The sequence below is a fragment of the Epinephelus fuscoguttatus genome, linkage group LG7 (genome assembly GCF_011397635.1).
Source record: "Epinephelus fuscoguttatus linkage group LG7, E.fuscoguttatus.final_Chr_v1".
In the NCBI taxonomy this organism is placed as follows: domain Eukaryota; kingdom Metazoa; phylum Chordata; class Actinopteri; order Perciformes; family Serranidae; genus Epinephelus; species Epinephelus fuscoguttatus.
The window spans coordinates 3,610,704-3,632,275 of record NC_064758.1 but is presented as its reverse complement, the minus strand read 5'-3'; the positions used below and the strand labels follow the sequence as shown (position 1 = coordinate 3,632,275).

At 39.0% G+C, this 21,572-nt stretch overlaps 1 protein-coding gene across 2 annotated transcripts in view; it reads right to left on the bottom strand.

Annotated features, from left to right (window-relative positions):
- The window catches only part of LOC125892000 (paired box protein Pax-7-like), a 267,516-nt gene that overhangs the window by 138,149 nt on the left and 107,795 nt on the right, over window positions 1-21,572 (bottom strand). For both annotated transcript variants that reach the window (XM_049581694.1, XM_049581695.1), the window contains exons 6-7: window positions 16,700-16,865; window positions 201-400 (exon numbers count right to left, since the gene is read on the bottom strand). In XM_049581694.1, coding sequence (XP_049437651.1) covers window positions 201-400; window positions 16,700-16,865 — 366 coding nt within the window. The remainder of the gene's footprint in view (window positions 1-200; window positions 401-16,699; window positions 16,866-21,572) is intronic.

Here is a 21,572-nt window from a genome sequence, read left to right as displayed (position 1 = left end):
ATCCAACTTCCAGCAAGACAGCAAACAAGCCCATCCGCCAACATGTAACAGAGAATTACAGGGAAAACGGTAATTGCGTTCAGCCCAAATACAGTAATGCTGGTGAGATCAAATTTAAGCTCTATGTACTTTACTTGATTCACTGAGTTAATGTTACACATCCTAATGCATATACGTTAAAGGCATCTAGCAAATCTTACCTGAGGGGAGAGTCCATTGCTAACAGGGTTGACGTGGTTGCTGGGTGCTGCAGAGCTCATAAAAGAGTCAGAGTAGGTGGAGAAGCCGTGGCGGTTGGAGGCCAGACCATAGGCAGAGCTGCTGTCAGTGCTGGACAGACCGGTCTGGTGCATGGTGGACGGAGGTAATGGCTGGGGACGGTGAACTGTACCACCACCGTCTGAAGGGCAAAACACATGATGATTGTGACCTACTCAGGAAGCAGTCATCTTATCAGAGATTCATATAAAACATAAGAATAAGAATAACTAAGAATAACTTTATTCATCCCCCAAGGGGAAATTCAATTTAAAAATAGCCAATCAACAGACAGTTGAAAGTAGATAAAACTGCATTCTGCTGTGATTGTACTCCATGTACTTTGGCAGTCCATTGAGTCCATTAAAAAGTGTGTGACACAGTAATCTAACAGTAATAATTGTCATTATTCATAACATGCTGTTGATTTGCAGTCTAATAATACTAGTAATTCTAGTTCTTTGTAACACCAGACAACATATTCTCAATCCGACATCATCACATATTGAGGTTTGGTCATGGACTTTCCACATGAAGATATAATGTGCAAGGTACCCTGGGTGCATTGGTTGTTGACATTCTGGGACGCTGTGTCAACTTCAGCCTGTTACATGTATTGTCTGTTTTTAAAATACACTTCAGTTTTCACAGGAACAATAGATGTATGTGGTTATGTTTAGCCAACACAAGCACATGGTAGCGTAAAGAAAAAAAAAACAGGGCTTGGCTTGAGAATCACATGGGAAACAAACACTGGCCTCCCAGGTGAAAGTTGGTGATTGTTTGGTCCCTTAACTTATGTTGTTGTTGTTCCGCCACGTTTCCCCTCGATGCCACCAGTTGCTGTCACACATTAATGGTGACCAGCCACCTTTCATGAGAGGACAGCTTTTTCGTCTGTGTCTGATCTTGGCAGTCACTGCCCAAGCTCTAGTATTCGATTACTTTAGAGTGAGACTGGGTTGCACCAGAGAACATATGTAGGTATTGCAACGCTGCTGTCCTTTACAGCAGTCTACAATGCAGCATTTCACTACACTATGCGAGTGAAAATTAGAGTTTGCGAATCTAAAAAATGATTTGTTTTAATTGGTGTGAGTGACTCTGAAGACCAGGTTGGTAAAATACAAGGACTTACTAAACTCTGACTCTCTCTTTGTCACTGACAAAAAAACTGCAGAGTACAAAAAATTCAGCTAGCAGTTTCTCATTTTTAGCTGGCCCCAGTTGTTGAAGGAGTACACCTACAGTAGCACATCATATGTAGAGATGAAAGTCCACTGACACCACTGTGATGTGTGACTTGGGATGAGAACACATTAGGAATTTCGAATGTCACACAGGGAATCATGTATTACAGTCATTACAGTTCAATTTTCCAAAACATATGTTCGTGGTGTGGCAGTAGGTTCAAGTCCAAATCCGGACCAAGTATGGAGCATGAACTGGTAGCTGGAGAGATACCAGTTTGCCATCTGGGCAGTACCGAGGTGCCCTTGAGCAAGGCACCAAACCCCCAACTGCTTAGGGCGCATGTCCAAGGCAGCCCCCTCACTCTGACATCTCTCAGTTTAATGCATGTATAGGTCCTGTTTGTGTGTGTGTGTGTGTGTGTGTGTGTGTTTTGGGCCTGTGTGTGTATATGACAACAGAGTGGAAAAAATTGTACTTCCACTCGGGTATTAAAAAAGCATATCCTCTTCTTTTTGTATTGTTTTTTTTGTTAAGCATAAAGGGACCACAACTGCATTTTGTTGTGCAACCCAGTGTACACTGAAATGACAATAAATAAATGACATTCAGAAAAAAACAGTGTAGTGTTTTGATGAGGATGAGGATGACAATGATATCATGTGCTATAACCCTCACAGTCAACAGACTTTAACTGAACACCAATGATTTCGGTTATGTTTTAGGTTTAGTTACATTTCATTTCTGTATTTTCGGCTGTTTGCTCTGAGTTTGGTTCACTTTGCAATGTGACCAGATATAATTTTCACTGCAATGCCTGCATGTCATGTTTGCTTGTTTGTTTTTTTCCTGTAAATAATGTTGATAAGAGTATACATCTATATTTTTGATAATAACAGATAAAAAACACCTACACTGTAAAATAGTTGGCTGAACATTTACAATAAATGAATGGCTACTAGTTGCATGTAAGTCATTTTCACAGCACATTATTGTAGAAGGCCTGTATAGCTGTATACTGTGATCTCACAGTAGTTATGCCTGCATATTACTGTGATTTAACAGTATGCTGTTATAAAATTACTATATTTATCTTCAGCCTCACACTTAAAGCCCCTTACATTACTGTCATATAACAGTATGTTTCTGTAAATTACTGAATTTAATTGTAACTTCGTAGGTTATGTACATTTGATTACTGTGATTTAGCAATATGCTCACATAGTATTACTGGATTTCACTGTAAGCTCACAGTAAAACTGTCTCTGTAAAATAACTATATTTACCTGCATGAATTTCACAATAAAATTCAGAATTTGGTTAAATATCACATTAAAAGCCTGTGAGGTGATAACAATGTAATTTACTGTGAAATATCACAGTTACATACATGGCTGTAGCCAGCTATGAGGTCACCGATGTCCGAACCTCGGTAAAAATTTCAAAGAGAAAAAAATAGAAGCCCCAAACAGCATGGTAAACATGTTAACACACTGGACAGCTTTTATTTTGAAATGACACCTCCTTTTCAAATTCTGGACCTCACTAATTTCTAAACCCTGGCTACAGCCCTGGTTGCATATCGTAACTTGTGAATAATTTGCAGTGTACAGTGAAGTACTGTACTTAAACACAAATTGATTCTCACTATACATGAGTATTGCAATTTTATGCAACTTAATATACTTCTACTCCACTACATCTCTGAGATAAATACTGTACCTTTAACAGACAGCTTTAGCTAATTTTTAGGTGCCAGTTTTTCATACCCTTAATGTCCAGTGAAAACCATGTATCTTCAGATGTGCTGATGATGAATTTTTGTGATCAACTGAGGGTTGAAGTGTTCCTTTTATGTGTTGAAAAAATTCTCCTACTTCTAAATAAACTCTTCAAAACCCTATCTACAGAAGTAAAACAACACTTGAATGGAATGCACTTGTATAGCACTTTTCTAGTCTTCCAGCCACTCAAGGTGCTTTTATACTACATGTCACATTCACCCATTCACACACACTGGTGGCTGAGCCTATCCTACATAGTGCCATGTGCTACTCAGAAACCATTCACACACTCTTTCACATCGATGGAACAGCCATCTGGAGCAATTTGTGGTTCAATTTCTTGCCCAAGGATACTTCGACATGAAGACTGGAGGAGCCAAGGATCACACTGCTGATTTTATAATTAATGGACGACCTGCTCTACGTCTGAGCCACAGCCACTCCTCAAACTTAAAGGACGACTTCAGTATTTTTCAACCTGGGCTCTATTTCCCCATGTGTATGTGTGCATATGATTCATGGGTACCACTCGTTCTAAAATTGGTTCAGTATTGAGCCACGAAACGAGCTAAAATGGTAACGGGGGCAAATGCATCCGTATAAAAGTGTTTTTTTTTCGCCACTGACCGGTTCAGATCGCCAGTGCTATCTCTGTAAATAGCATATGGTAGCGGCCCTGGGGCAGTGGTGAGTGTGAATGAGTGGAGTCAGCTGTCAGTCAGTACTGGAGCAGAGAGGCGGAAGGTGTCCCCGCTTGGTAATGTAAATGAGCATGTGTGTGTGAAGTGTGTGTTACGCTAGAAGAGTCAGAGGACAGAGTCTTTTACGTGCTACCCCCTAGAAGTTTTTGGAGTGCTCAAATAAACGGGACTTTTTCACAAACACAAGGTCCAAGCTCGCAGGTCCAAGCCCGCAGTGTCCGAATACACGGAACTGCGAGCAGACCTCCACGGGCTGATGATGCAAAGGTAGCCTGGGAGGAGGTCACCACAATTGTAAATCATTGTTGCATTTCTCTCGCGCGCACTCTCTCTTTCTCTCTCGCAGTCTCACTCTGTTTCTTTTCTTTTGTCTTTTCTAAGATGACAGATGCTGAATATATACTCCCTATCTGATGCTGTGGCTGTTTGTGGTTGGCTGAGAGGGATGTGAACTCATTAGTTTGCAGCTGTGTTAATCAAATCAGGTTGGGTTTCCATTACGTGTGCCAAACGTGCCAAACAGTGCCAATCCCCTTTGATCTGACATCAGATGTGACGGGACAGTCGACATAGAGATACATTTACGTGCTGATTACAGATAGTTGCATTGAATAGTGGTTTTGTGGCTATTTATTCCATTGTTAATGTGCCTGACATTCTGGAAACCTGCCTGTGAGGTTTTGGTGACGTGTGCTCACTGTCCGCCGGTCAGCCAAACTTCAGCTTACACCAGCTGCGCTCTGCCTGCGCTGACAGTAGACCTGGTTTCAGCTGGCGAGCTTTTAGTGCACCTTCGGCGAAGCCTTTTGGCACAAAACTGTCACTGCGCCAAGCTGGATCTGTCGACACCTCCCCCTGCTGCACCGCCACACCCATCTCAGCGCACCTCGGTCTGCCAAACTACCAAACTGAACAACTCGGGTTCCACTGCTTGAAACTAGCTCTGCGCAGGGTTTGCCACCCTGCGCTGCGCCGGGAAACTAGAGCCCATAGACTTATACAAATATAATTCCTCTCAATCATCACTTATGACCCAATAGAAGAGTGTGGTGGTCTGTTTATCTGCATTTTCTTTTTGTTTTGGTGTGTGGCTGGGCTCCTTCTGGGCGGCGCCCTTTGGCTCTAAACTTCTCACATGGTTTCATTTCAATTAATGTTCAAATGATCCAATATTTCACCAAAAAACATAGATTAGAGGAAAAGTCCAGACATTTGTGTATCAAAAATATGTATTATGTCTACTTTCCTCTCCCATTAATCGTCTCCTAACCTCTCAGATGTATATCTGCTGACCCTTTGGAGGGGCCCGACCCATAGGTTGGGAACCACTGGACTAAACTAGCTAACTGTATATAAAGCAGTGTAAACTAGCTCCACCTCCAGCAGCTACAACAGTAACATGCTTGATTTGTCAAGGACGCGTTCATGTATTTTTGTTGAGAAATGTTAAAGATATCATAAAAGAAAACATTAACAGAGTGAGGAAAATATTTCCGGGTGGTGATACAGCATCCACAGCAACCCATACAAACGATAGAAAGCCTGGAAAGATCTCCGTAATAACTGACAAACGAAACATCATATGCATTCATTCAACAGAGAAGGACAGAGGTTTCTCCATTTAATAGAGGATAGTAGTATATTTTAATCTGTCTTAGATCACTGGATAGAACTAATAAAAAAAATGTATTCATATACTGCAATGAAAAAAACATTTGGACAATCAATTAAATATAACAGCCTATGCGATGAGGGATGTAGGGGAACGTCATTTAATTTATTTATGTATTGAGGGGGGGTCTTTTTTTCTTTTTGTAATAAGAGTACAGTAGATACTAGTGTAACCTATGATTGATGATTTTGAGTTTCCTGTTATGGACTCTTATTGTGAAGAGTGAAAGAGTGAAGTGGGATATGCAATGTTTGCTTTTGACTGGGAAAAAGGGAGAAGTCGTCCTTAAGTTACTGGAGCCTCCTTGTTTATTATTTTATAGTTTCACCAAGGCAGATATAAATCCTTGGCTATCCACCTTATTTTTCACGGAAACACGGAGGCAAAACAGAAAACAGAGTTTAGCTATATATATGTATATATCACATTTTTCACGTCACTATATCACCGTTTCGACTAATCTGATGTTTGTAAAGTCTATAAACACAATGACTGAACAAACATTAGTATTTTCTCTGTGTGCAGCTATCGTAGATAAGCTGGGCTAACCGTTAGCTGTTAGCCGTGTCTGTAATAACTCACTAAACTCACAAAGTGGCCTGTGAAAAAAATATTTTCTCCAGCGGATGTCTTAGTTACAACATGATTGAGCTAATTGGAGTAGTTTCATGTCGTATCCGACAACGGGAGGCTTTTAACAGATGACGATCCTGATGTTAGCTTTGCTGCTAGTGTTAACGTTAGCTGTCCCTGTCAGCTGCAGCCACTGATGCTTTCTAGACATCGTGATTTCCCAAAACTGAATAAATACCACACATAGCAACACAAAACTGCTTTGCTAGCTCAATCATGTTGTAACGGCTGGATGGTTGATGCGTACATGCTGATTCAGGTGCTATCAGAGCCGATCCGCGCATCACTATGGCTTAATGATCAACTCAGTCAATTAAAACAACCTGTCCTGTGTTAGGAGTGTATGTCGCTGACAGAAAAGAAAGAAAGAAAGAAAGAAAGAAAGAAAAGGGAAAAAAGATAGAAAAGCAGTGTACACCTCACATATTTATTTCTCACAGTTGCGCACACGTTTGGCTGGCATGCCAAATCCGATCCCTTACAGACTCACTGACTTAGAGGCGCGTTCATGTGAAGTGCGTGAGTGTGTGAGGGCTGTCCCATTGTCAAATTGTCAAGTCAGTGAGTCAGTGAGTGAGCCCTTTATGCCCCCTTACCATAGGTCAGCATCAATGCGGACTTACGGTAAGGAAATTACCCACAGTTCATAGCGTTGTGACATCAAATACAGGGGCTGCCCTCGGAACACCAGAAGTAACACGGTCGGCAGATATGCAAACGGTAACGTTATGGAAGGAGAGCGAAAAAACAGATAGATAAACAATGAAACATTACATTAACAAGGATTTAAGATGGTACATAGACACACATGAAGTCAGAGGAATACCAGTGGTTATATTCCACACACAAAGAATATCTATCTATCTATCTATCTATCTATATATATATATAGCCTATATATATAGATATAGATATCTAGATATATCTATCCATCTATCTATCTATCTATCTATCTATCAATCAATCTATCTATCTATATGTATAGATATATATTCTTTGTGTGTGGAATATATGCTGACAATAACTGATAAACGATCACGCCCAGAGCCGTCAATGTTAACAACATTTTGTAGAGAGGGGGATAAGTGCTGTCCCATTCCTATTTGTAGCATCCAGAGCCCTTTCAGACTCTCACACTCAATCACTTACAGCTGATGTCAGTTAAGTCAGTGAGGGTTCAGGGCTTGAGTCTTTAGGGGCCGGATTGGAATTGGGCCATATACACAGACGCCGCATTGACTGCCGCTGCCTATCAGAGCCGACGTCCTCGCCGGCCACCATCTTGGATGGGTCTCGCTTCGCCTCCACAGTGCATTCAGTGCATTTAGGTCACAACACAGTTATTTTATTCACCTCAACCCCAGAGTGGGATATATATATATATACATATATATATGTATGTATATACATACACACACATATATATATACATATATATATACACAGTATTTATATACTGTATAAACATACTGTATAAACACAATATACACAATACAAAACACAGTATAGCATATTATGTACACCTTTGTGCACACATTCACTTTTCCACCAGCTGTGCTGCAAATATCCCCTGCTGCTCATCCTTCTGTATCTTTTTTCAAATTATCTTGACCACAGTCCCATTGTCATAGTTATAATACCAATACCAAAAATTAATTTCAGTGTTTATGTAAATACTGAAAATCTTTTTTACTACTTTTGAGGGATCACAGCAGTCAGTGTAATAATTCAATTCAATTCAATTCAATTCAATTTTATTTATAAAGCCCAATATCACAAATCATAATTTGCCTCACAGGGCTTTACAGCATACGACATCCCTCTGTCCTTATGACCCTCACAGCGGATAAGGAAAAACTCCCCAAAAAAACCCTTTAATGGGGGAAAAAAACAGTAGAAACCTCAGGAAGAGCAACTGAGGAGGGATCCCTCTTCCAGGACGGACAGACGTGCAATAGATGTCGTACAGAACAGATCAACATGATAAATTAACAGTAATCCATATGACACAATGAGACAGAGAAAGAGAGAGATAGAGAGAAAGAGAGAGAGAGAGATGCAGGACAGACGGCAATGACAGTAGCTTACAACAACATTAATGAAAGTAATAATATTATCGTTATAGTTCTGGCTACTGTGGTACAATATGTTGAAAGTATATATTAGTATCTGGCAGTATACATGTGTGACAATAGTCATATGTGTATAATAACAGTAGAAGTATGACTAATGATGGCAGCAGCAGCAGCAGGAGGCATCTGGCAGGACCACAGTACAGGCCAAAAGTTTGGACACACCTTCTCATTCAATGCGTTTTCTTTATTTTCATGACTATTTACATTGTAGATTCTCACTGAAGGCATCAAAACTATGAATGAACACATGTGGAGTTATGTACTTAACAAAAAAGGTGAAATAACTGAAAACATGTTTTATATTCTAGTTTCTTCAAAATAGCCACCCTTTGCTCTGATTACTGCTTTGCACACTCTTGGCATTCTCTCCATGAGCTTCAAGAGGTAGTCACCTGAAATGGTTTTCCAACAGTCTTGAAGGAGTTCCCAGAGGTGTTTAGCACTTGTTGGCCCCTTTGCCTTCACTCTGCAGTCCAGCTCACCGCAAACCATCTCGATTAGGTTCAGGTCCGGTGACTGTGGAGGCCAGGTCATCTGCCGCAGCACTCCATCACTCTCCTTCTTGGTCAAATAGCCCTTACACAGCCTGGAGGTGTGTTTGGGGTCATTGTCCTGTTGAAAAATAAATGATCGTCCAACTAAACGCAATGAACTTATCCTCAGAAGCAGAGGTGACTCTTGGTCTTCCTTTCCTGGGTCGGTCCTCATGTGTGCCAGTTTCGTTGTAGCGCGTGATGGTTTTTACGACTCCACTTGGGGACACATTTAAAGTTTTTGCAATTTTCCGGACTGACTGACCTTCATTTCTTAAAGTAATGATGGCCACTCGTTTTTCTTTAGTTAGTTAATTGGTTCTTGCCATAATATGAATTTTAACAGTTGTCCAATAGGGCTGTCGGCTGTGTATTAACCTGACTTCTGCACAACACAACTGATGGTCCCAACCCCATTGATAAAGCAAGAAATTCCACTAATTAACCCTGATAAGGCACACCTGTGAAGTGGAAACCATTTCAGGTGACTACCTCTTGAAGCTCATGGAGAGAATGCCAAGAGTGTGCAAAACAGTAATCAGAGCAAAGGGTGGCTATTTTGAAGAAACTAGAATATAAAACATGTTTTCAGTTATTTCACCTTTTTTTGTTAAGTACATAACTCCACATGTGTTCATTCATAGTTTTGATGCCTCCAGTGAGAATCTACAATGTAAATAGTCATGAAAATAAAGAAAACTCATTGAATAAGAAGGTGTGTCCAAACTTTTGGCCTGTACTGTATATATATACATATATATATCCATCCCACTCTGGCGTTGAGGTGAATAAAAAAACTGTGTTGTGACCTAAAAAACATGCTGTTGCTATCTGCAGAAAGTATTAAAGCATGAAATCCCGCATTTTTAATGTACGAAAGCATCCTGTATCATAACTACATGTGTGTCGTTTGTAACAAACCAAACCTTGTGAAAATCAGTTGAAAATTCAGTGAGTTATTCTATTTTACTTGTGCATACAGCTCCTTCCTCAATAGAAATGAAGGCACTGCGGAGGCGAAGCGAGACCCATCCAAGATGGCGGCGGGCGAGGACGCGCTCAAGCAGTCGATGCGGCGTCTATGTATATATGTCTATGGATACGGTAATGCAAATATTTAGATGCCAACTGCCCTTAAACACAGAAGAAGAAGACAAAGAAGAAGAAGAAGAAGAACTGTCCAATGACAACTCTGCGCGCCTTAATTTGAAAATACATCAGTTTGAATGGCTGTGCTGCGGGACATCGGCGCGACTGCCCATCGAATAACGTTACCTAGATTAATAACTGGCTTATTTTACACCTGCTTGCATATTTAGTGAGTCGTGGCTTGTCATTGTTAATGAAGAACAAAAAAAAATGGAATATGGAGACAACGGAAGGGTCCGGCGGGATCTGTTTCGTCCTCTAACTACATGAACTTCACGTTATTACTATTATTCTGGCGACATCAGGTAAGAAACCATTCCCTGTTATATTTTCTGTAAGTTGATAACCTAACATAAAGTTATTGTTTGTAGTTTCATGTCAATTACTGTCTGTAACCGTCAGGATACTAGCTAAATTAGCTAATGTTACAGGTAACTTAACATTGAGCTAACTTTATAACATTAGCTTGTTGGCATGATTAATGCCAGCAAAACATTAATATTGAATGGAGAGTAGTCGGGAGGCTTTGCTTGTTCTGTTTGTAGGCAGCAATTCTTTGTAATGACATTAACATTACGTTACATTACAGTTGGTTGTTGCTGAGTTAACCTAATTTACGACTCAGCTATAAGGTAACGTTCAGCACTGTTGGTGAACGAATTTGAGATGTAAGCTTAAAGTAAAGTTACTGTATAACGCAAACCGTAATGGTCATGGTAACGTTAGGGGGTTGATATAGACACAACTTAAGAATTTTACCAAAACACGCCCCTTTTTCATAAAATTGCCTTTTGGAGCTCTGTGTGTGTGTGTGTGTGTGTGTGTGTGTGTGTGTGTGTGTGTGTGAGTAAGAGAGAGAGAGAGAGAGAGAGAGAGAGAGAGAGAGAGAGAGAGAGAATACATATATGTACTGTAAAATATATATGCACAGTATATATATGTATGTGTCTATGTACGTATACATATGTACAGTATACAGAGAGAGACATAATTGACAGATAGAGACAGAGCATGTGAAAGTATGTGTGTAAATGATTAACGTAGATCCTCCTGATGAGCTGGTTTGCGCCCCTAGCACCCGCTATGAGTGTATGAATGTGTGTGAATGGGTAAATGATAGACATGAATTTAGAGCACTTTGAGTGGTTGATAAGACTAGAAAGGTGTTATGTAAGTACAGTCCATTTACCATATTCTTCACTGTGTCCAAACTGTATTTCACACAGTAAAGGACCTCTTGCAGTGCATCACCTGTGAGATCACGAGAAGGCTGAAGAACCAGGAGTGACAAGATATCACTGGATGGTGGGGTGCATAATTAAACCCAGGGACAGATGGACAAACAGAGGCAAGACATACAGTGTTGGATTTGTTTCATGAAAGCAAGTTCAGATCTGTGAAGCTGTTGAGTAGTACTTTGCATGCCCATGTTTCCAACAGTAAGCCAATGGTTGATAATGTTTGTGTGTCTGTGTGTGTTTTCCCCTCATGATCCAGAAATTTTGGGAATGAAAAAGCTCCTGCCACAAGATCTTCAGAGCCAGTGAGTATTCATGTTATCCTGACATAAAGACAGTGAATGGATATTGTGCACACTAGTGGCCATATTACTGCCAGTTTGTCAGCACATATTTAATTTTTAATTGTTTTCCCAAGAATTGACAATTATCTTTTTGTGAGATGAAACCTGAACACAGAGGCAGGCAGAATATGCATAATCCACACCAAGGCACCAGTCTGGCTCCAGACCCTGAAGACAATATTTTACTCATCTACTGTTCCTGAGTTTAAAGGGACAGTTCCCTTTTCTGCAGTAGATTTGGGTTAGGATGCTCCCAGTTTGCAAAAATGGGCAGGAATACCACAGAAGCTAAGCCATGTACTGCTGTGGATGGGGTCAGCAACAAATTTATTTTAGTCGCTTTAAAAAAATCAGTATCAGTTGAAGTGTAGGCTGTATACAGAATATTTTCACTGAGGGGTGTAACAATGCATTGTAATACAGTACATTATGATACCAAAATGTGACAATATGCATTGTTGAAATGAAAAAATGTATTGTGGTATCAGCTCTTTTATTACTTCTTAATACCTCCAATAAAACCGGCAAAACTGCCTTGAGGGATGTCACTCAGATTTTTTATTTGCTCATTATTATTTATGATTATAAGCTGTAATGTGTTACCACACTAACACTTACCATACAGTTTCATAAGAAATGGAAATACAGTGAAAATGGCATTGTTATGCATCCCTTTAAGCCTTTAAAATAAGCGAAAATATTTTTTTCAATCATACATTTTCTTCATTCAAGTTCTGTTCCAATAGGGCTGGACAATGTACCGATATTAGATCTTACTGTGATATGAGACTAGATATTGTTATATTATCAGATTTTTTTAGATCATAATATTGTTTTCCTGGGCTTAAAGTGATAGTTCAGTTTTTTAAAGTGGGGTTGTATGATATACAAAATAGCCTCTAAGTATATCAGATGTAGTAGATTGCTCTCTGCTCTCCCTCAGTTAACCACAGCAGTGCAGAGTGCAGCCAAGCAAACAGCGTATTTTCACTGCCTACATGAACTCCCATCTCAAAATAATACCACAGTTTAAGTGTACGCCATAAATACTATTTTTTCCAGTACATTAATTGGTTGGAAAAAAGTTTATCTGGAACTAACCGACTCATGTCATGTACTCCTCCGCGCAGTCTGCGCGCTGAACTCGCCAGCTCTGTGTTGACTCATATTGTTGCAGCTCTATATGATACTGCTTGTGCTTGTCTTGGAGAAAGTTACAAAGATGTAATACAGTATTTGACACAGCCTTGTTATGTATGTGCAACTGCCTGGTTCATTATGAGTACATTTTACATTCTCACCTCCAACACTGATGACTGCTAATGATGAGAAACTTGCTTATATTTTTTAGGACAAGCACTGGAGCAGGGTTTACGTGGGAGAACAGGCACCCTGGTCCGTCATTGATAAGTATCAACTGCAGTATGTAAAATATGACCACTATTCCAAAGCTTAAATTGTGATTCCATACTATTATTAATTATGATTTTGGGGTGTGGGGTGCACTGTGAGGCGCCTCCAAATACGTCATCTGCCTCCAGATAAAATTCAAATGTAATAGCCAGGTTTCAACCTGTACAGGCACTCCACATACAGATTTTAAACTATTTGCACTAAAATGTCAAGATTTAGACCTAAATCAATCAACAGCATTGCTAAATAGTAGTAGGTCTTTGTTAAGATGTGCTCTTTCACTATTGGTGTGTGGCGCTAAACCAAAACTACAGTTGCATCCAAATTACCCAGAGGTAAGCAGGTAGCACACACACATCTTCAGAAAAGGTAGACACATCTCGATTTCACCAGTTTATTTGGCCATGTCAACTAAGCATGAAATGCTCTGATGAAGGCCACCAGGCCGAAACGTTAGCATGTTTAGTTGACATGGCCAAATAAACTGGTGAAATCGAGATGTGTCTACCTTTTCTGAAGATCTGCTACCTGCTTACCTTTGGGTAATTTGGAAATATTGATAATACCCAGATAGTTTTCAGCTGAAAAAAAGTGGTTTAGGGGCTTGATGATCTCATAAAAGTACATTTGCAAGACATTTCCACCAATAGGGATAGAAGAACTAACTTTTATTTTTGTCTTCCTTCCTCAAAGTTGGCACTCTGAAAGGGGAACAGACCATTTTCAAAGACATGTAGTCATCATCATCAGTCCTTTATTCAATTCTCAGGAGAACATTGAGGGAAAGAAAATTATTAGATGGTGGTTTTATTTTGGTGTAACAATTGGGATCTTTTGTTTTTAGGTATATCTGTTTTTACCTTGTTATGATACACCTGTGAAATGTGTTGTGAATCTACGTCTTCCTTATTTTGTTCACATTTTTCTGATGGGAGCGCTAAGACAGACATGAATAAGGGCGAATTCAGATGGTAGCAGGCATTGCGTCACCTTACTGCAGCGTCAGGCTGCGCTCTGGCAAAAGTTGACTCTGGATCAACTTTTTTACCGCAGGCCGCTGCTAGTTTTTTTGGCACCTCATGGGTGCCTGGATTATCTGTGTTTTTCCTGCAGTGCCTACTACCATCTGAATGCCTCTAAATTTTGGTAAACATTTAATAATTAGCAATCTAAAAGCAGACAGTACTCTGTTTACATTGCCAGAATATTAAATATATTACTTTAAAACTGTAATTCTACAAAAAACTGAATCATTAAATATTGGAGTTTGTTCCCACAGTTTGTTTTAACATTATTTTACATCTAAACAAACACTGCAAGTTACAGATGATTTTAATATTTTTTATGCAGTGTATTCAGTCTTCTTACTTTGTTATTTTACAATCTTGAGCATGTGTTCACACTTTACTGAAGGCGTTTGATTGTAATAATTTAGGAAAAATCTGTCAAATTATGGAATTTTATGCAGAACCTTTGATGAAAATGTCTGTAAATGTAAGGTTTTTTAGGATACTTTACTTTCATTTTACAGTTTTTGTTTGGCAGCCGTTGCTGCCAATCATTTGACTGTATTTTAAAGGTGTTTTGGGGTTTATTGAAAGTGTTTGATAATAATAATTTAGTAAAAATCAGTAAAATTACAATATTTTTCTGCAGAAATTTTAGAGTCGTCACTTTATTGAAGGTATTTGATTGTAATAATTTTGTAAAAAAAAAAAAAAATCTGTAAAATAACAGTATTTTTCTGCAAAAACTTGAGAATTATCACTTTATTGAAAATGTTTGATTGTAATAATTTAGTAAAAAATTTATAAAATAATGGTATTTTTCTGCAGAACCTTTAATGACAATTTCTGTAAATTTAATGTTTTTGCACTTTATTTGAATTACAACATTTTACTTTTATTGGACGGTTTTTGTTTGGCAGCCGTAGCTGCCAGTCATTTACCGTTTTTTTTTTTTTTTTAACAGTCATCCTTGTCGTGATCAATGCCTGGCTCCTCTACAAGCTGGACTGCAAAGCTTGCAATATTCCCAAGAAAGAGAAGCTGAACAGGAGAGGGTTTCAGGTGCAATTAGCATATTCTCTCATCCTGGTAAGAATCCATTTCTGTTGTTTACCTTATTCAGTATTTCACTGATTATACAGTTTTCAATGTATGACATTGTTTGACATTGTAATTGATCTTTTTCTCATCTTTTTCAGACAAAATCAACTGCCAACACACCGAGGAGAGGGGGACCATCTTGAGGCAGTGGGAGCCCTGTATCACCAGTGACATCACGGAGCCCTTCAACATCCATGACCGTAACACCACAGAGACCTGTGTCTGCTCCGAAGAGGTCATGTGTACCACCAGTGGATATGCACAAGGACATGATCACACATTTCCCAGAAAAGACAAAGAGAGGACACTGCAGACACTGAAATAAAGGCTTCTCCAATACGCTCTGCAGGAAGTGCAGTGTCTGTCTCTGCTTTTCAGAGGAAAGGAACTGCTTTTTGGAGTACCACTGTACATGAACACTGGGCACTGGTTTTTGAACAAAGTTGTCATTGCCGTCATCTCCCACTAATCAGGGCTCTGCCAGCATGTCCTGGGTTTTTTTTCCCCAATAAATTATGATTCATAAAAATATGACTGTTGTGTGATTATTATTCATGATATTTACTGTTATAGAGCTTGGTAAGCAATCCAAACTGCAAATGAACCCTTAGTTGTCAGTATATTTGTTCTGACAGTGTGAGTGCAAATATACAAATTTTGCACCCATCCAGGCCCAATGTTGCAATATTACATTTCTGTAAAAACTTACTAAAACGTAAAAAAAAAAAATTCAATTCAATTCAATTCAATTTCTGCATCAGACACCTCCTTTAACAACATCTGAGAGGTGAAAAAAATGTTTTGCTCTTTTTTCTATATTTGGGTTTAACAGAGTTAAATGAAAGGGTTCTGATGAAAAAGTAACATCAAGAGAAAATATAATACCAAGCCCTGCAACATGGCATGTAGAAAAGTGCCATGTTTCTAAGAGGCTGAATTTAATGTAAATAAACTGAACTTCCCCCCAATAAAGTCTCTTATCTTCAGCACTCTGTTGATTTCATGTCTAATTAAAGAACCCTAAGGTAGAAACTAGAGTGTGTCTGTGTGTCAGAGCAGCTTCTACTCTGTACATCCAGAACCATTTAAACCTCACTGCAGAACATGGTTCTTCATTGCAGGGATAACAGTAAATGACAAAAGTTGATCTACAGGAAAATAAATATCTGAAAGCAGTACAAAATACCTCTCAGCCTACTGAATTATATTCCATCTTATTTTTATTTTGAACTGCAGCCTGAATTTTGAGTTTTCCATTGCATAAATCAAGGTATTTCCACCATAAATTAAGGCTCAATTTTTCCTAGGGGAGCTCCCCCCCTACAATGTTCACATCAATGGGTATTGAAATTGAAATACATTTATAAATATGTAAGTAAGTAAAAGATGTGCTACTGTATGTATCTTTATTTTTATTAATAATTATTAGAGTGTTGGCCACACACACACACACACACACACACACACACTGCATGCTGGAGTTTCTTATCATTTGTCACCAATCTGTACATTACCAGTTAAAAAGTGTTATCTTCTCTACCTTGGGACAGAGTGTTGGTTGGGTAGCTGGACTCTGGCAGCTGGTATGCAGGAAGTGTTGGCATCCCTGTGGGAGGAAATCCACCCGGCAACAGGTGGTTGAAAGCTGCTAGCTGATTTGCTCCTGCTTGTTTTCGCCACCTGGCCCTTCGATTGCTGAACCAAACCTGGAAAAAAAGAGCAAAAACCAAATGGATCGGTTTAATCAATCATGTCATAAGTCAATCAGATTTACTGGCAGGTGAAGTTGTATCACATGCTGTCAGAGTGGGAAAAAAGCTGCTTTTTTTGGGACAGAGGAATTTTGTTAGGAAGTATTGTGAAATTAAGACCTCAGGTTAGCGAACAGTTTTATGCAACTTGAAGTGTGTAGTGCATAGTAATTTTAAGTAGCTTATACACAGGTGGATACTCCTCTCCTACCTCTCACTGATGGATGTGATTGGATGTACTCAGTAGTGGTGTCATGGTGTACTGACAAATCCTGAAATATCCTTTTACATCACTGCAGCAAGGTGAGAGCTTAAACCAGTGAAGGTCAGGAAAAAAAATCAGCTGTGTATGAGTTGCTTTAATCCACATTCATTTTTCTCAGTTTTACTACATCAGAGAAGCTCAGATAAGGAATATATGAATGCTATCTCATTATACAAAAAAAAAAAAAGGTGACTGATCTTTGGCATTGAAGAGAAAGTACATGCTATGTCAACAGAGTCTGTGTGTACTTTACTATATGTAAATGGAGTGAGTGTGTGTGGTTAATCATGTGTTTTTCCTCATAGACCCCAGATAATACCTCAATAGGTTGAATAAAGGCCTAAAGAGGAGGCATCAGCATCCCACACCTAAATATTTCACACATGACTGATCCACTTACAACCATATAGTCTAACATTTAGTATAGATGCTTTGGAAGGCCTTTTTGGGAAATTTCAATTGAACACAATAAATCAAATTTAATTTCATCTACTAGATTTAATTTCACAGACGCACACAACATTAAAGCTGCAAGCAGCATTTATGGGGGTCCAAGCAGACTGTGAGCATTTGAATGCTTGTTTCTGTTTGAACGGACAAGAAGTATAAGACTGTTCTTTAAAATTACTGATTGTGGTCATCACAGAATGTGAAAATGAAAATGTGTTTCGCACTACATTTGCACTGAATTTTTATTTAATTCAATATCTGAAAATGTATCACATGTCTATTAATTTGTACACAAATAGTGCTGTTTTGTGAGAAGTGTCAAAAGATTCAGGCTACATACAGGATGGCACAAGCAGGTTTTGAACTCTTAACCTTAGCATTAAAAGACAATCACCTTACTACTTAACTACTGAAAATATATAAGTTCCTTGTGAAATCTCTAGAAATTTGGATTTATTGTAATAAGCCATGCCCACATTAAGCAAGTATTATCAAATTTTATGCATCAACTTATTACAAGATGGTGCAAACCTAATTTCTTACAAATCCCTGTAGCTGATTATGCGATATAAACTTTTCACATTTATGGTGTCGTCTAATGGCCGAATATCCCAAGAGTGCTCAGCCAACCTGGGCTCACTCCAAAGTCATGGAAAACTTTCACCCAAGATGCCTGCTTCCCGTAAGACAGTAAAGCCAAACCCTGTTCTTTTTGCCTTAACCCCACCACGTACTTTTGGTGCCTAAAACCAACCATGTGCTTGTGTGGGCCAAACATAATCACGTGTTTGTTGTTAAATGAAAAAAAACATCAATTTGCGGTGTTGTACTGACGTAGTGTGTTCATTTTGAAAGAGACTGTATGACAACTGTACATTTCCAGTGAAAAAGGAAGTGTATTTTGAAAACAGACAATGCATGTAACAGGCTGAAGTTGACACAGTGTCCCAGAACATCAACAATCAATGCACCCAGGGTACCTTGCACGTCATATCTGGACGTGGAAAACCCATAACTAAACGTCGATATGTGATGAGGTCGGAGTGAGAATGTGGTGGTCTTTCATTGCCTGAGCTCTGAGTTGCATGTAATCTTTGCATGTGTGTATAAGGATATCAGAATTACACACTGTTTGACAGCAATAATCTATGACATAAATTTAATGACAGTGTTTTCAAAAAACACGTATTTGCGTATCTGCAGCCCTGAGTAGTGTCCACAGGTCTCTCGTGTTGGCAAGCCCAAACCAGGGCAAAAAAAGTCCAATGAGCACAGCTGCTATTTCAGTTGTTACTGTGAGGACACAGTAGCAACCTCATGTTGTGTTCACACTGGGTGTAAATAACACAATTTGCGCTAGTGAATAACATGTTAAGTCAATTCAAAGACACTATTAGACTTGAATTCCAACTGGGTAACATAATGGATGCGATGGATATAACAACAGTGATGCAAAATACGCAAATTAAGCAGTGCAAATGAAGTAAGTGATGCAATTTCGCATCATACGCTTATTCAAGAGAGTTGAAAAAATCTGAACTTTAGCAACCAGTTTGCACCATGATAGCCAATCAGCATTGAGATCCTCCAGGGATGTATGATGCTGAGGATGTACCGGCGGAAGTTCAATCATCGATTCAGTGATTTCATGCAGACACTGTCATGTCATTTGCACACATACAGCGAGTCAACACAAAATTTTCTAGCGTTCAAACTCGCACAAGTAACGCAACCCGAGAAATTTGCATCACGTTTGGTGTGAACCTAAGAGTGCACAGAGATGTACAAACTAAAGTCAAAGCTGCTATAGAGGGTAAAGGTCCAGTGTGTAGGATTTAGGAGCATACTATTTATAACTATGTTTTTATTAGTATATAATCACCTGAAACTAAGAATTGTGTTTCTGTTACCTTAGAGTGAGCCATTAATGTCTAAAATGTCTACATATCTACAAGGCAGGCCCTCTTCCACAGAATTTGTCATGTTTTTTTCTACAGTAGCTCAAAACAGACAAAACAAACACTGGCTCTTAATAGGGTCATTCACATTTCGGCATTTTGGTCATTCAAATTTTGCATTTCGGCATACTTCTCCCAACCTCACCACTAGATGCCACTAAATCCTACACACTGGACCTTTAAAGTAGTGCTGTATGGTTTCAGAGATTAGCTGATTACCTGGTCACATGACTTCCTGTCTAAAATCACAGCAGACCATGTGCATGATGTACAAAAATCACATAAAAAGATGGGACATTCCCAAACATTCAAAGTACAGCTCTCAAACTCAGCACATTACAGCCAGCAGCATTATGTAGCATCATCAGCTGTCTACAAATGTAACGCAACTTCTTTAGGTTTTAAAAAGAAAAGGAAGGATGTCAAACATATGGACATGTCACACACACACACACACACACACACACACACACACACACACACACACACACCTATTCCCTAGTCCAGTAAAGTGAGCCAAATCAGGCAGATTGTGAAATGACAAAGGGGTGTGTATTGCCAAAAGCTAAACTGTCTTCTTTTTCAACTCAGCAGGGCACTAATTTCCAAGTTCTTAATTAAAGCCAACAAAAAGGCAGAAGCTCAGGGCAGGTATGAGCCTGTCGTTCTGCAGAGAACACACTCACACAGCCAGAGTATGTCTCTGTTCCACTGTCTCCTCCTCACACACACTGGCCCACATTAGGACACCCAGGTAACTGCTTTTTTAAATTATTTGAATCAAACCACACTATACCATTTAATGAACATGAACACACACACACACACACACACACACACACACACACACACACACACACATCCAGAGCAGCAGCAGGAATCTATCTATTGCCTCCAGGTTTCCACCCGCCCATTTTCTCCAGGAATCCTCCTTTTTCATTTGGAGCAAATGGAAACATGCCTTTCAAGTAGAGAAGATCATTTGGACTCCTATTTCTGAAAAGGAGGCTCAAATAATTAGAACAGGTGTTGTCGCCCCGAGGTATGCCTACTACTGCAGGAGAAGCAGAAGAAGTAGAGTCTGACTGATCAGCTCAAAGACATGACCATGGAAAGAAACAGAATATCACCTCCCCTCCAGTCATCTTCTCCTGACCAGAGCTACATAAAACTAACAACATACATCATAAGTGTGTGATGTTGGAATCCTTAATTATTTTTTTATATCTTTGTTTTTGGTTTTGTTTTCTAGCTTGAGTAGTGTAGAAGCAATAATTTGACTGATCAACGGAAAATAATCACCAATACTCTTGGTAATCAATTACTTATTGAAGCAAAAACACAAAATATTGTTTGATGGCAGTTTGTCCTGTGTCAGGATTTGCTGTTGTCCTTTGTTTTATACCACTGTAACTAGATATTTCATGATACATAATATGGATTAGTCAATAATGACAACGGAAAATTAGATTTTAGGTGCCTTATATGTAATCAAAGCCAAAGGACACTTTACATACAGAATGAAGCCAAAACTATGTTAATTAAATAACACAAGATGACAGTTACGGTAAGTTAGAGTTACAAGATTCATGTTAACCATAAAACTACAGACACAGACACAGACAGACAGACAGACTGCCTGACTTGACCAACCTGAAATACAGTACCTCCACTGACATCAGCATCATGCATCCCAATGATGCATCATGTTAACTGTGAGTGTAGCTGTGCTGCAAGTAAACAGTCTGAACACAGGTCAGTTTTCTCTGACAGAGATGAAAGTTTAGTTTTAATCATCAACTCTATCAGAGGACAAAGTTTAAACCTCTAGACTAAAATGTCACAAATTAAGAAAGAATTCAGTTAAGTATTAAGTTATTTTTCTGCATTTAACAGTGAGATGGATAACTGGGTACAAATCCTAGTTTTCTCAGATTAGTTATTTATGGTGTCAAAGTTTTTGAGAGCATAAATAGAGAAATATTGAAC